General features: G+C 46.6%; 1 protein-coding gene across 2 annotated transcripts in view; it reads right to left on the bottom strand.

The window, feature by feature from the left end:
• The window catches only part of Hsd17b2 (hydroxysteroid (17-beta) dehydrogenase 2), a 58,049-nt gene extending 45,140 nt beyond the window's left edge, over positions 1 to 12,909 (bottom strand). The window contains exon 1 of one of the 2 annotated variants that reach the window (XM_006530703.1): positions 12,694 to 12,909. Coding sequence is in view for 1 of the 2 variants with exons in the window: in NM_008290.2 (NP_032316.2) it covers positions 11,628 to 11,895 (268 nt within the window). In the remaining variant the exon portion in view is untranslated. Of the gene's footprint in view, positions 1 to 11,627; positions 11,946 to 12,693 lie in introns of those variants that run through there. The other variant, NM_008290.2, reaches the window with a different exon arrangement.

The raw sequence follows: 12,909 nt of genomic DNA, 5'->3' as shown, positions 1-12,909 counted from the left end.
AGTGTGTCCTAAGCTTGAATTCTGCTTCTTATACAGTCCAAGATGATTCCCCCAGAGGCCTAACTGCCAGGTAATTTTAGATATTTCAAGTGGATTGTTAATGCTAGCCATGACAGGGAGGGCGGCAAGCCATGACCTCAGCCTCGGGCAAGAATAGCTGCACCTACCCAATGAGATTGGGTGTGCATGGTGTTAGGGAAAGAAGTGGCTTGGACAGGACTTTGAGCACTGCTGTGTTCTCTGTGGAGGCCTAATGTTATCTTTAATTCCCTACCAGGGATTTGCAAGAAACAACAACCATGTCCAGGCTCATGCCTGAGATCAGGTACGCTGGACTTCTAGAACTGGGTACCCAAGCACAAGAGGGCTTAAAGACGAGCCTACACAGTGAGTCTAACACGGTGGTTCTCAGCCTTCCTAATACTGTGACCCTTTTTAGTACAGTGCCTGATGTAGTGATGTGCCCCAAACATAGAATTATTCTGTTGCTACTTCATAGCTCTAATTTTTGCTTTTGTCGTGAATTGTAATATAAATATCTGATGTGCAGAATATCTGATGTATGACCCCTTAAAAGGTCATGACCCACAGGTTGAGAACCGCTGATCTGACACGTGATGAGGGTTTGATGCCCAGAATGCTTTAAGCTGTCCCAAGATGAGTACAGTATCCTCACTGAACTACCATGGGCTGAGAGGCTCATCTGTATGTGCTTACAGAGGAGCGATGCCTGGTTTGTGGCTGTTTAAAATGTTGCCTCCTGCTTCAGCTCTTGGATGTCAAAACAATGAGCTGCTCGGAGTCTTGTGTGCTCTGGTGTTGCCTGTAATGTAGACCTTCAATTCTTAGACTTTCTTGTTTATAGATATGCCAATCTATAGTGAAGCCCCGCGGCTTCATCCTGCTCTCCCTTGCCCTCTCCCTCTCTCCCTCCCTCTCCCTCCCACTCTCTCTCTCCCTCCCCCACCTCCAGTCCAGACTATCTTGAATTACTCTAAATCAGGCTGACCCCAGACTATAAGCAATCCTCCTGCATCGGCCTTTGGTGTGATAGGATTATGGGCACAAGCCACCACCACACCCGACTTGTGAACTTTCTTTCCGAATCTCCCATGCACCCTGGACCACAGAGCACTCAAGGCAGCAGCTGTCCCAGAGTCTGGCCTATTGTTGAATGCCAATTGGTTTCTGCATTCTTTGTTGTGTTAGGGAGCCCATCGTGAGATTGTTTTATTCCTGGCTCCTGGGGATACCACGGTCCATGTGCATACCATGGGCTGTGGTCTACCGGGACTCCTACTGTAGATCAAAGAGCCTCAGCCTTAAAGCTGAGATCACATTGTTCTTTGTTGGGGGGACCACTCCGTGCTGCTGTGGGAGGTTCTGGCAGTGGTCCAGCCTTGCCACCAGATGCGGCATGCCTCCGTCCATGCTTCTCAATTCTAACCTCGAGTTACCAAACATTCCCTTGGGAGCCAAACTTCCCCCAAGTCCCTAAGAAGTGCTTAAGAGGAAAGAGAAGGGCAAGCCAGCACTCTGAGAATGTTGATACAGGTGGTGAGTGAGTGAAGGGATGAAGCAGGAATGCTCTAACTGACCTTGGCAGGGAGAGCATGCTAAGCACAGGGGGCTACCTTCTCAGCCCTGAAACAGCCAGAGTTTTTGTTCTCTCTGTCTCACTGTCTCTGTCTCTGTTTCTGTGTCTCTGTGTCTCTCTGTCCCTCTGTGTCTTTGTCTGTCTCTGTTTCTGTCTCTGTCTCTTCCTGTCTCTCTGTCTCTGCCCCTCTCCCTCTCTCTCTCTCTCTCTCCCTCTCTCTGTTTTTCTGTCTCTCTCTCTGCTTCCCTCTGACTCTGCTTCTCTCTCTGTCTCTGCTTTTCTCTCTGCCTCTCTCTCTCTGTCTCTCTGTCTCTCTTTCTCCCTCCAACCCCACTTACCATCCTTTGTCTTGTTTGATTGCCTGTGATAGTGTTCTCTGATTGTGTGTTGTATGGCCAGCTACTGTACTGTACAAGGCATCTGAGATACTCCAATTTAACTTATTCTCCTAATAGTTTATAACCATGAATAAGGTAGAGACACGTTTTGTAAACAATCTGCCCTTCTAACTCATAGCTTTGCACTGTGAGCTGAGTAGAGCGAAGACAGAGAAACCTGCAGCTCCTGCTTCATTTCCTGCTACATCTGTCACCAAGGTTCTTTTTGGCATACTTAGGTCCTTTCTCTGGGGTTCTCCAAATCACCTCCAAAATTTCCCCCCTCCCCAAAACATTTTCTTTTCAGCTTGCTCCCTGGAATGAATTTACCACCATGGTCCTTCTCTCTTCCCCTGCTGTTCTCAACACTTCCATATGGTCCAGAACCAACCGGCTACATTGGGTTTTCTCTGAGGCTTCTTCCTATGTACTTGATGGGAGCAGGTCTCCCTGGTGAGTACTTCTTGATGCACGGATGAAATCCAGAGGTCTCTCTCAGCCTATTCATTCTCTCCTCCATGTTGGGTGCTGTTTATAACTCTGCTCATTCAGGACCTCTCAAACGAACCATGGCTTAAAAAGAAAACAGCCACATGACATTGGCATTTGCTCTTTCTATGTCTGTGAAGAGAGGTGTTGGAATTTTGATGGGAATTACATTGAATCTGCAGGTTGCTTTTGGTAAGATGGCCATTTTCACTATGGTAATCCTACTAACCCATAAGCATGGGAGATCTTTCCATCCTCTGAGGTCTTCTTCGATTTCTTTCTTCAGAGACTTGAAGTTCTTGTCATACAGGTCTTCCACTTGCTTGGCTAGAGTCATACCAAGGTATTTTATATTATTTGTAGCTATTGTGAAGGGTGTTGTTTCCCTAATTTCTTGATTGAATAGAAATATGCTGCTGCCGCCGGGGTGGAAGGGTTGGGGGAACCTCTAAAAGGTCCCAGAGACCTGGGCTGTGAGAGGCACCCAGAACTCAATGTGGGTAACCTTAGCCAAAATGCCCAACAGTGAGATGAAACCTTAAGGGCCCACCTCCAGCAGTTAGACAGGGTTCTCAGCGGATGGATAGGGACACCAGACCACCTTTAAAAGGTTTGACCCAGAGTTATTCCTGTCTAGAAAAAATGCAGGGACAAAAATGGAGCAGAGACTGAAGGAATGGCTGACCAGTGACAGGCCCAACTTCGGATCCACCCCATGAGCAGGCACCAAACCCTGACAGTATTATTGATGCTATATTGTGCTTTCAGACAGAAGCCTAACATGGCTGTCCTCTGAGAGGCTCTACCCACAGCTCACTGAGATAGATGCAGATATTTACAACCAACCATTGGACTGAGGTCATAGACCCCTATGGAAGAGTTAGGGGAAGGACTGAAGGAACCAAAGGGGATGGCAACCCCATAGGAAGACCAACAGTATCAACTAACCTGGACCCCTCAGAATTTACAGAGATTAAGCCACCAACCAAAGAGCATACATGGGCTGGTCCATGGCCCAGGCGTATATGAAGCAGAGGACTGCTTTGTCTCGCTCCAGTGGGAGAGGATGTGCCTAATCCTGTAGAGACTTGATGCTCCAGAGAAGGGGGATGCCTGGGGTGGGGGTGGGGCATCCTCTCAGAGGCAAAAGGGAGGGGAGATGGAGTGAAGAACTCTGGGATGGGGGACCTGGAGGAGGCAACATTTGAGGTGTAAATAAATAAAATAATTAATTTTTTTAAAGGGGGAAAATAAAAGAAAGAAAAAGAAAACAACCAAAGATAGACACAGCACAAAGGCAGGGATCTAAACCCTGGACATTTAAGAAAAGCATCGGTAAACAAAAGCTCAGATTGGACCAAGACCTGAAGAAACAAGTTAGCTACCCAAAGAGAGCTTGCCAACTAAGTAATAGCCGGGATGTGGGAGGATGATGGATCAGGGTAAAGATAAATGGAACCAATATGCAAGAAGCATCAATGAGTGACCCAGCCAGTCTCCTACTGTCCTTCACCCTTCTTGGTCTAAGGCTCGACTGGACTGCAGAAACTTAGAAAGGGGACAGGGATACTAATACGTTATTAATTGTCTGATCTGTTTTAGATGGTAATATATATTCATAGCTGCTTAATCCATAGAAGGAAGGGAGATCCTGTTTCCTATACAAGAAGTAACCTCAGATGGATGAGTAAAACCTGAGACTTCTCCACCCTGCTTGCACTGTCTCTGCCACTAACACCACATGTCATAGAGAAGTCCTCCACTGCTCCTATCAGGAACAAGGCTGACATCTTGATCCAGCTGCCTGGTCAGCCCCTCGCCACTGGCTTAAGACTCACTCAGCAGGAAGATAAGCTGTGGATGGATCCCAGCAAAAAGACAACTGCTTCCCGTGGAGACTCATGCATTGGTCCTGTTGAGTTTCATCTTCCTGTGTTCTTATAGTTCATACCAAGAGGCCACACACTGAGAAGTCTGAATTGCCATCTCAAAGGAATGGGTTGGAGAAAAATGGGACAGAATGGAGAAGATTCTGGAAACTGTGGAGACATGATATATAAGGAAATAGAAAAACTTAGTGCAAATAGATGTGGCTGATACGATTCAGGACCTTGTGTTTTTTAAGGATCGTCACAGGGTGACGTATAATTAGGTCATATGACTTCTAAAGACACAGCATTAAGTGCACAGAGCTGCAGCTTGACCAGGCTACTGAGGACATAGACTGGTAGAGAATTCAGGAAAATCAGAGGACAAAGGACAGGGCCACAGAGATTACCTCAGAGGAAGTGGAAAGAACCTCAGAGTCAAGAGGCAGAGAAGTGGAAAGACGGAGAAGTGCAGAGTCCTGGTAGGCAGAGGCAACCATGTCTGGAAGGAGAATATGGTTGGCAGAGCTAGAGCAGATGTCACACATGACAAGGTAGAATATCCCCAGCAACTGGACGGGACATCTTTAGAGCCTAGTGAGGGACAACAGAGCTTCAATTGATGTCACAACCTGGGTAAGACCAAGCCCACACCAAATCTTGTCTGGAACAAGCCAACAATTAAATCACCTCAGAACAATGGGGCCTCCATATTTAGACCGTGTCACATTGCCCTTTCTGTGCAGGTGACCCCAGCTAGAAGAGCCAGTGGATAAGTACCTAAGTACCTAAGCAAGTGGTCAAACGGGGCAACGATGTGACCAAAGGGTGGAGGACATGTCACTGGGGTGGGGCCATTCATTCACAGTCATTGGCTTGTTGTCATTGTATTGGGTCTAATGGGCTCCTCTCTGAAAAGGGTGGCACAGACATAGAAGGGACCTGGGTCCTGCCTTCAGGCAGCATACAGTGCAGTTAGGTAGATTTGGTTCTATAAGACTACTCCTCGATCCCATACACACACACACATACACGCACACACACACACACACACGCGCGCACACATGCACACATACATGCACACAGGCAAAGAAACAACAATAATGCATAGTAAAATTCTTTTTTTTTTTTTTAAGAACAGTCATGACAAACATTTTTAATTGGTATCCAAAAGACATTTCTAGGTAAACAAGGATTTCCTTGAGTAAAGACTGGGATAGTTGCTACACAAGAACATCATTTGTTCTTAAATTGGGATTGTTGCACACCCCACAAGAGCCTTTTGGCTTAGGCAGCCGAGTTCTTCTCCAGCATGAAGCCCTGGGTTCAATTCCCATCACTGCACACAAAAGAACATAGAAAGCTCTGATCATAGACTGTTATTCTTGCTTCAGTCAGTGTCTCACCTCTTAGTAATCTATTTTTAAGTTCAAAAGAGCCCAAACCCCAAAGTATTCAACTTTTAGAACCTCCACTGGACTATTCAGTAACTCCTAGAAGATGTCACTGTCCATGGACCCTTCATTTGGAGCTTAAAACAAAGATCTTTGCTTAAGATAAATCTACTTCTCCTGGATCCACCTTGCCGTCCATCAAATTTTAAAATTTTCAATTTAAAAATATGTAAAATAAAATATAAAATAAAATAAAAAGCTTTATGGAAAGCTAGCTGGATACATGAAGCGACTTACTGAAGCAGTTTAGAATACTCTATAAGCTACTTTGGATTCTTAAGGACTCTTTGTCTTTGTCAAGCCTTCCCCAGCTTCCCTCTCCTGCATGTGAGCGCACGCACACACACACACACAACCTGCAACTTGCCCCACGGAGGGCTGCAAAGCACCTTGGGTACTCCCCTGTGGTACCTACCGCCTATGCTCATCTCATGGCTGCAGTTGGGGACAGCTATGTCTCTTCACAGGACCTGAAAGCATCTCTGTTCCACAGACTCAGCAGGGAGCAGTCAAGGTGGCTGAGAAAGGCAGATGTGTCTGACCCGAGAGAGCATGAAGGTGAAAATCAAAGTTGCCCTGATTCTGCCACCAAGCCCGGGAGGGTCCGAAAACCACAGCCTCACATGACAAGGGAGGGAAGCCCCAGCCCCAAGTAGATCCAAGGTCAAGGACTGCACGTTCTTCAAGATCTTCTGCCCCATGGCTCCTAACAAATAGATGGGCCACACTTCATTCTCAGTAAATATTTATTGAAGGGCTGGGGAGATGGCTCCAGACTTAAGAGCTAGCTGCTTTTCCAGAGGACCCCAGTTTGGTTCCCAGCACCTAGGTCAGCGGGATCACAACAGTTTATAAGTCTAGCTCCAGGAAATCTGATGCCCTCTTCGGCCCTCTCTCAGAAACCTTGACACACACACACACACACACACACCAGGTAAATGCAAATCTTTCTAAAAGGTAAAGAACTCCTGAGGAATGACATCCTAGGCTGATCTTTGACCTCAATCACATGTGCCCCACATACATGTGAACACCATATACACACACACAGACACAGACACACACACACACACACACACACACACACACACACACACCAGGTAAATGCAAATCTTTCTAAAAGGTAAAGAACTCCTGAAGAATGACATCCTAGGCTGACCTTTGACCTCAATCACATGTGCCCCACATACATGTGAACACCACACACACACACACTTTTAATAGATAAAAGATTGGTCCCTCTGTCTACTTATCTGCTTTTCCTTTTGCTTTGTTTGGGTTTTTTTTTTCCTTCCTTTTGCTCTTCCCAGCCACCCCTCATGCCTGCCTCTCACCAGCCCAGGATACTGTTCTACACTCCCCCTGACCCCTAACAACCTGTGGGATTTTGCTGTGTGTATATCTATGTAATATTTCCAGTGGCAAAGCAGATCAAAAGCTGCTAACGGAAGCCCAAAGACACATGATTCAAATCATGTTGGTGTGAGAAGTTCCTGGAGAATGTGTGTGTGTGTGTGTGTGTGTGTGTGTGTGTGTGTGTGTGTGTGTGTGTGTTTGCACGCGCATGGGTTCACGGTACACGTCTTCTCCCCACAGCCAACACCAAGCACCCCAAGTCTGAGGGCTGTCCCCAGGATGTTAGAGTTGCCACTAGTGATCACTGGAGCCAGAAGTGCTCAGAAGCTAAGTGGCAGAGGACACACTACCCTTATCACAAGTGTGGTGATGTCAAAGACTACAGCTTCCTTCTAGCCAGTCTGGGCGGCTCCAAGATGTGACTCACATCTGTGCAGGGTGACCAAGCGGAAGTGACCCTCAGAGGACTTCTTCCTTTGGTCTCACCCTTTCCCTGTCCTACCTTGCTCCTTGGAAACCTTTCTAAACCTTGCCTCAGGGCCTTCCTGTCAGCATCCCAGAGTCAATTGAGGTAGATTTGGCTTTCAAATGTCTTCCTATCTTCTGGTGCTTGAAATGTTTTTATTTTATTTTGTCAATCATACAGATCACTATTTTTACAGTCATTTACAAACTCGAATGACCATTACCATTTCAGGATACCTTGGAGACAAACAGGTTCAAACATTCTCTGCATGTTTAACATGATTAGATTGCTTCAGAGGCAACGCAGCTTTGAACATCACAAGGAAAGGCAAGGCATGACTCAAAGAGGAAGAAGGTATTCTTTCAAATTTCAGTTTGTAATCGTCCTTCCCGAAGGACCGTAATCAAATGGAAGCTAGAGTGACCGGATCCATTTCATGGTCTCTCTCTCTTTAAAGAGTCCGTGTTTGTCTTTCCCTTTCCTTTGTTTGTCACTAGGTATTGAAGCTGGGGCCTCTGCGACATTCCCAGCTCCTTTTTACTTTTTATTTCCAGGTAAGGTTTTACTAACCTTTTAATCCTCCTGCCTCCAAACAGTTGAGCTTACAAGCCTGTAACACCAGACCCAACTTCTTTTAACTTTTCTGTTTGTCTATCTGAGACAGAGCCTTGGGTAGCTAACCTCGTTTTTGTTCTGTATCCAAGGATGCCCTTGAACACCCAGGCTGAGATTACAGCCATCCGCCTCCGCACCTTGACTCTCTTTTGAAAATTTTTATGGCGTGAAAAATATGGAGGCATCACACACACACACACACACAAAGCAGCTGTGTACTCTACTCCAACCATTTGCAAACTCCCTTACAATTCATCCATTTCTTTCATTTATATGAATACTTTTTACAAAATGCTTCCCTCCCCACCCCACCCCCTCTGAAATCTTTTACCACAGTGTCCCCACCAGTCACCAGCTAGATCTGAAGAGGATGTGACATGGCCCAGACACTCACCTCACCTCACTTGTGTTTTCCTGTACTGTTCTCAGTTTTCCGTATCACAAACACCCCTCTTGCTGCCGTCACCCTTCACGGCTGTATATTGTTCCACTCAAAGGAGCTATCATGGATTTGGGCTGCTTTGTAAATGCAGTTATCTTAAGGAAGATTGGACTGAAAACACTCTAGATTTTTGTCTACTCTTTTACACCGTTCAGTTGGTTTAGTTTGGTTGCTTTGCACTGTTGGAGATTGAACTAAGGGCCTCTGGATGCTAGGCAGACACTGTACTACGCAGCTGGATCCCCGCCTGCCATCTTATTTCTTTCTAATATTTGGTTGTTGTTTTATTAGTAGTAGTAGTAGTAGTAGTAATGCGTAGGTGTGCTGGGATGTGTGTGTGAGTTTAGGTGACTGTGGGACCCAGGAGAGGGTATCACGCCCCCTGAAGATGGAGTTACAGGCAGCTGTGAACTGCTCCATACAAATGCTGGTATCAAACGCAGGTCCCTTGCAGGAATTCTGGTTCTAAACCACCCAGCCATCTTTGCAGCCACCACCCACCCCATCATTTCTTGAAGAGTGTTTTCTAGTAAAGCGGCCATGCCTGTGACTTCACATACTATCACTTTCTTCCTCTCGTCCACAGCCATTAAAACTCAAGGCTGCCTCAAACAGTGATTTTTAAACCCAGGGAGGTTTCTTGGTTTGTTTGTTTGGTTGGTTGGTAGATTGTCCTGGGCTAGGGAGATAGTTCTGCAAGTAAAGATGCCAACCCACTTGAAGACACCAGTTCAAGGCCCTGGACCTATGTAGTGGAAGGAGAGAACTGACTGCCAAAGGTGCTTATTGATCTCAGCATGTGCACACACACACACACATACACACACACAGAGGGGGGGATAGTTAAAAATAAATCTTTTTTAAAAATTTAATGAGTTCAGGTATCACAAATTTATTTTCAACTTTTTTAATTTCATTTTGAGCTTAGTTTGGTTTTGTGTTTGGTTTGGCTTTTTGTTTGTTTGTTTGTACATTGGGGCTTGGGGGCAGGGTTGGGCTTTGTTTCCCTTTTCCTTTCTTCCTTCCTTCCTTCCTTCCTCTCTCTCTCTCTCTCTCTCTCTCTCTCTCTCTCTCTCTCTCTCTTTCTTTGGTATTGGCGGTGGTTGGTTTGTTTTCTTGTGGTGTTGGGGACTGAACTCTGGACCTTAGCACAAGCAAGACAAGTTCCTCTATCCCTGGGCTCCACCCTAACTTTTAGCAAAGATCTTAAGCCTTCCCAGGAATAATATCAACCTTGTGCTTTCATTGTGCAAATGATGGGAAATGGCAATTTCAGTGTCTCTCAAATATCTCCAGCCCGGCTCTGACATTTGGAAGTTTCCCCTAGGGCTTAGTCCCTGAGCTTGTGTTGCTCACCTCACTTAGGTGGTGACGACACCAAATAAATGGGGAGCAGAGTCCTGCTTTCTCCTCTATCTTGGGATCTGCTGGAATCGCTCCTTCTCAGAGGTCAACTGAAAAAGTGTTAAACCTTGAATTGATCTCTGGATTGTCTACATTTCCTGTCGATTCTGTGATGGGCAGGATGCCATACCTCATTTATTTCCAGAGTTTCTGAGGCTGGGGATAGCTTCAGGGAGGGAGGGACTTGTGTAAGCATGAGAGCCCACGTTCAGATCCCTGGCACCCACGGAAAAAGCTGGGCACTGTGGGAAATGCTGGCAGCTCCTCACTGAAGAGCCAAAACCAAGAGGATCGCTGGGGCTTGCTTGTAAGCCAGGCTAGCCACTCAAGGAGCTCCAGAGTGGGGGAGAAATACCACCAAAAGGATAAAATGGGGAGTGGCTGAGGCACACACCCAGGATTGACCTCTGATCCTCAGAGAGAGAAAGATAAAGACAGACACAGACAGACAGAGACAAACAGAGACAGACAGAGACAGACGTGTACTTAATGGTTCTGTCTTCTTTCGTACAACTGGGAAATACAATAACTACTCGACTTCACTGTTGTATCTTAAACTCAGAGAAGCTGATGTCCTGCCCTTCCACACCCCAGCCAGAACCAAACCGTGCTCACAAGAAGAATCTTTGTTACTGGATTTAAAGTAAAAAAAAAAAAAAAAAAATTGATTCATCAGTCCACGAGTCCCCTGCTGACCACAGCCAGGGGCCCCAGCCACAGGTGATGACTTCCTTATGCAGGGGTGACACCCTCCTCACAAGGTGACTCTGCCGATGGCCTTTCCTCTTCTTTCCAGGCCTTTCTGGGTTAGGATCACTTGAGGGAATTCTAGTTGCAGCTTTCACCAAACAAACCCGTTTTACAACTCCAAGGAATCTAATTTGGCCGCCTCGCGCTTACTGCAGAAGAGCCTGCAGAAGAAGTGAGAGGCTGGCAGCTCAGCTAATGAGCAGCTAGCTCCGTGTGCACGCACTGCCAGTTTGATCTAATTAAGAAGCACTAATACACTAATGACATATAGAGAAAAGGTTCAAACAGGACAACAGGGTGGTTCGTGGTTCGGGACAGCAGCCTGGCAAATTGCAAAGGCTCAAAGTACAGTGGCGTCCCTAGACACACAGTATTGTGCCAAAGCTGACTGGCCACCTTCCTTCCATACATAGAGGGGTGACCAGGCCTAGGACCTAGATAAATAGTCACCTCAGAACAGAATAGCAACCAAGCCTGAAGAAGTCTGTCAGGTATTTCCTGGTACAAGAACACACGTGAAATGATGCTGTTTTACTTATTTATATTTATTCCTAGGAAATTAACACACTCATTGTATAGATCTGTGGCCCTGAGCAATTGTCACGTTTTGTCTTACCACTGGCTCCTTCCAAAGCCCATCCAAACCAAAGGACACGCAAAAAGGCAGTGAGAACCACTCGGGTATGTGCTGCCTGTCATTCACTCTAAGCACTTCCCACTCAAGCCAAAACTGACAGTGTCCCCCCACTGAGGACAGAGAGTATCAGACTCTTCTCCGCAGGACAATCACAGGAATGCTGGCCACTTACCTGTCACCAGCACGGCCTTTTGATCCACAGGTAACAAGTCTTGGTCAGATGAACTCATATACAGAAGAAGGAAGCAGGCCACGGATAAGAGGAACAAGGTGCAGAGGAGGGACAGACTGAGCAGGCAGGCACCTCCCCAGAGGCCAGCGAGACACACCGCCTGGCTCCGCAGCTGCCTGCCACTCCGGCATCCGCAGAGAAGCGTGCCCCCCAGCACTGCAGCGGCAGCCAAGCAGAGCCATGCTGACTCAGAGGCAAACGGGCTCATTCTCCACTGGCCTTCACTTGCTCTGGGCCAGTGAATACTGTGAGTGCAGAAGCTGGCTGGAGGCAGCCCAGGCTTATATGAAGGGAGAGGCAAGCGGGAGGGGGGAACGACAGCCCCCGCACCCTTTGAACAAGCATGTTAAAGGTAGTGATAGGGGAGACTACTCCCAGGATGTAATTTAAACTGTGCACTGTGATATAAATACCTGCTCATTCCCCTAAGGCACTCAACACTTACACATGAGCACACGTACACACACAAACACACACACACACACACACACGTACACACACACATACACACACACACAAATATACACACACCTACACAGACATATAGACATACACACATGCACATACACACAAATAGGCACATACACACAAATAGACACACACACATCGTAACACACAGACATAATACACACACGGACATACACACACATACAGACATACACACACTTACACATACACACATACACGCACGCGCACACGCACCCTCCCACCTGACAGATGTTTACTCAGATAATGATTGACAGACTTGGAATCACAAGAAGACAATCTCCTTTGGATGTGCCCTCTCTGTGTTGGTTGAGTTCTTTTGCTAACTCCGAGTGTATCTGTATGTGTGGCTGTGAGTGTGTGTGTGTGTGTGTGTGTGTGTGTGTGTGTGTTATCCAGGTAATCAGTGAAGCTTGGAAAGTGGATTCTAAGAAGAGAGCATCCCCGATCTGGCCTGTATCTGGAGGACTACTGCCAACTGAGACAGGTTAAGGGCTCAATGAGCCAAAAAAAGGCTCACCTTAGAGGCAGATGGAAGGTGCCTGTGTCTTCCCAGAGGGCAGTTGTGCCAGAGAGAGACCATAGCAATGACAATCAGACTGAGAGAAGCTGTCAGAACCAGTGCTCTGCTCAATTCTGACTCAGTCTACCCTGTTGGAGGCTCTGTTCTTGGTAGTAGGACTCGGTCTCCGAATAGGATGTCCTTACAACATTTCTATTCGTGTGGCAATAACGA

Source organism: Mus musculus, chromosome 8, assembly GCF_000001635.26.
Source record: "Mus musculus strain C57BL/6J chromosome 8, GRCm38.p6 C57BL/6J".
Lineage (NCBI taxonomy): Eukaryota > Metazoa > Chordata > Mammalia > Rodentia > Muridae > Mus > Mus musculus.
The sequence above is the reverse complement of the archived record's forward strand: the minus strand, read 5'-3'. Positions and strand labels throughout refer to the sequence as shown.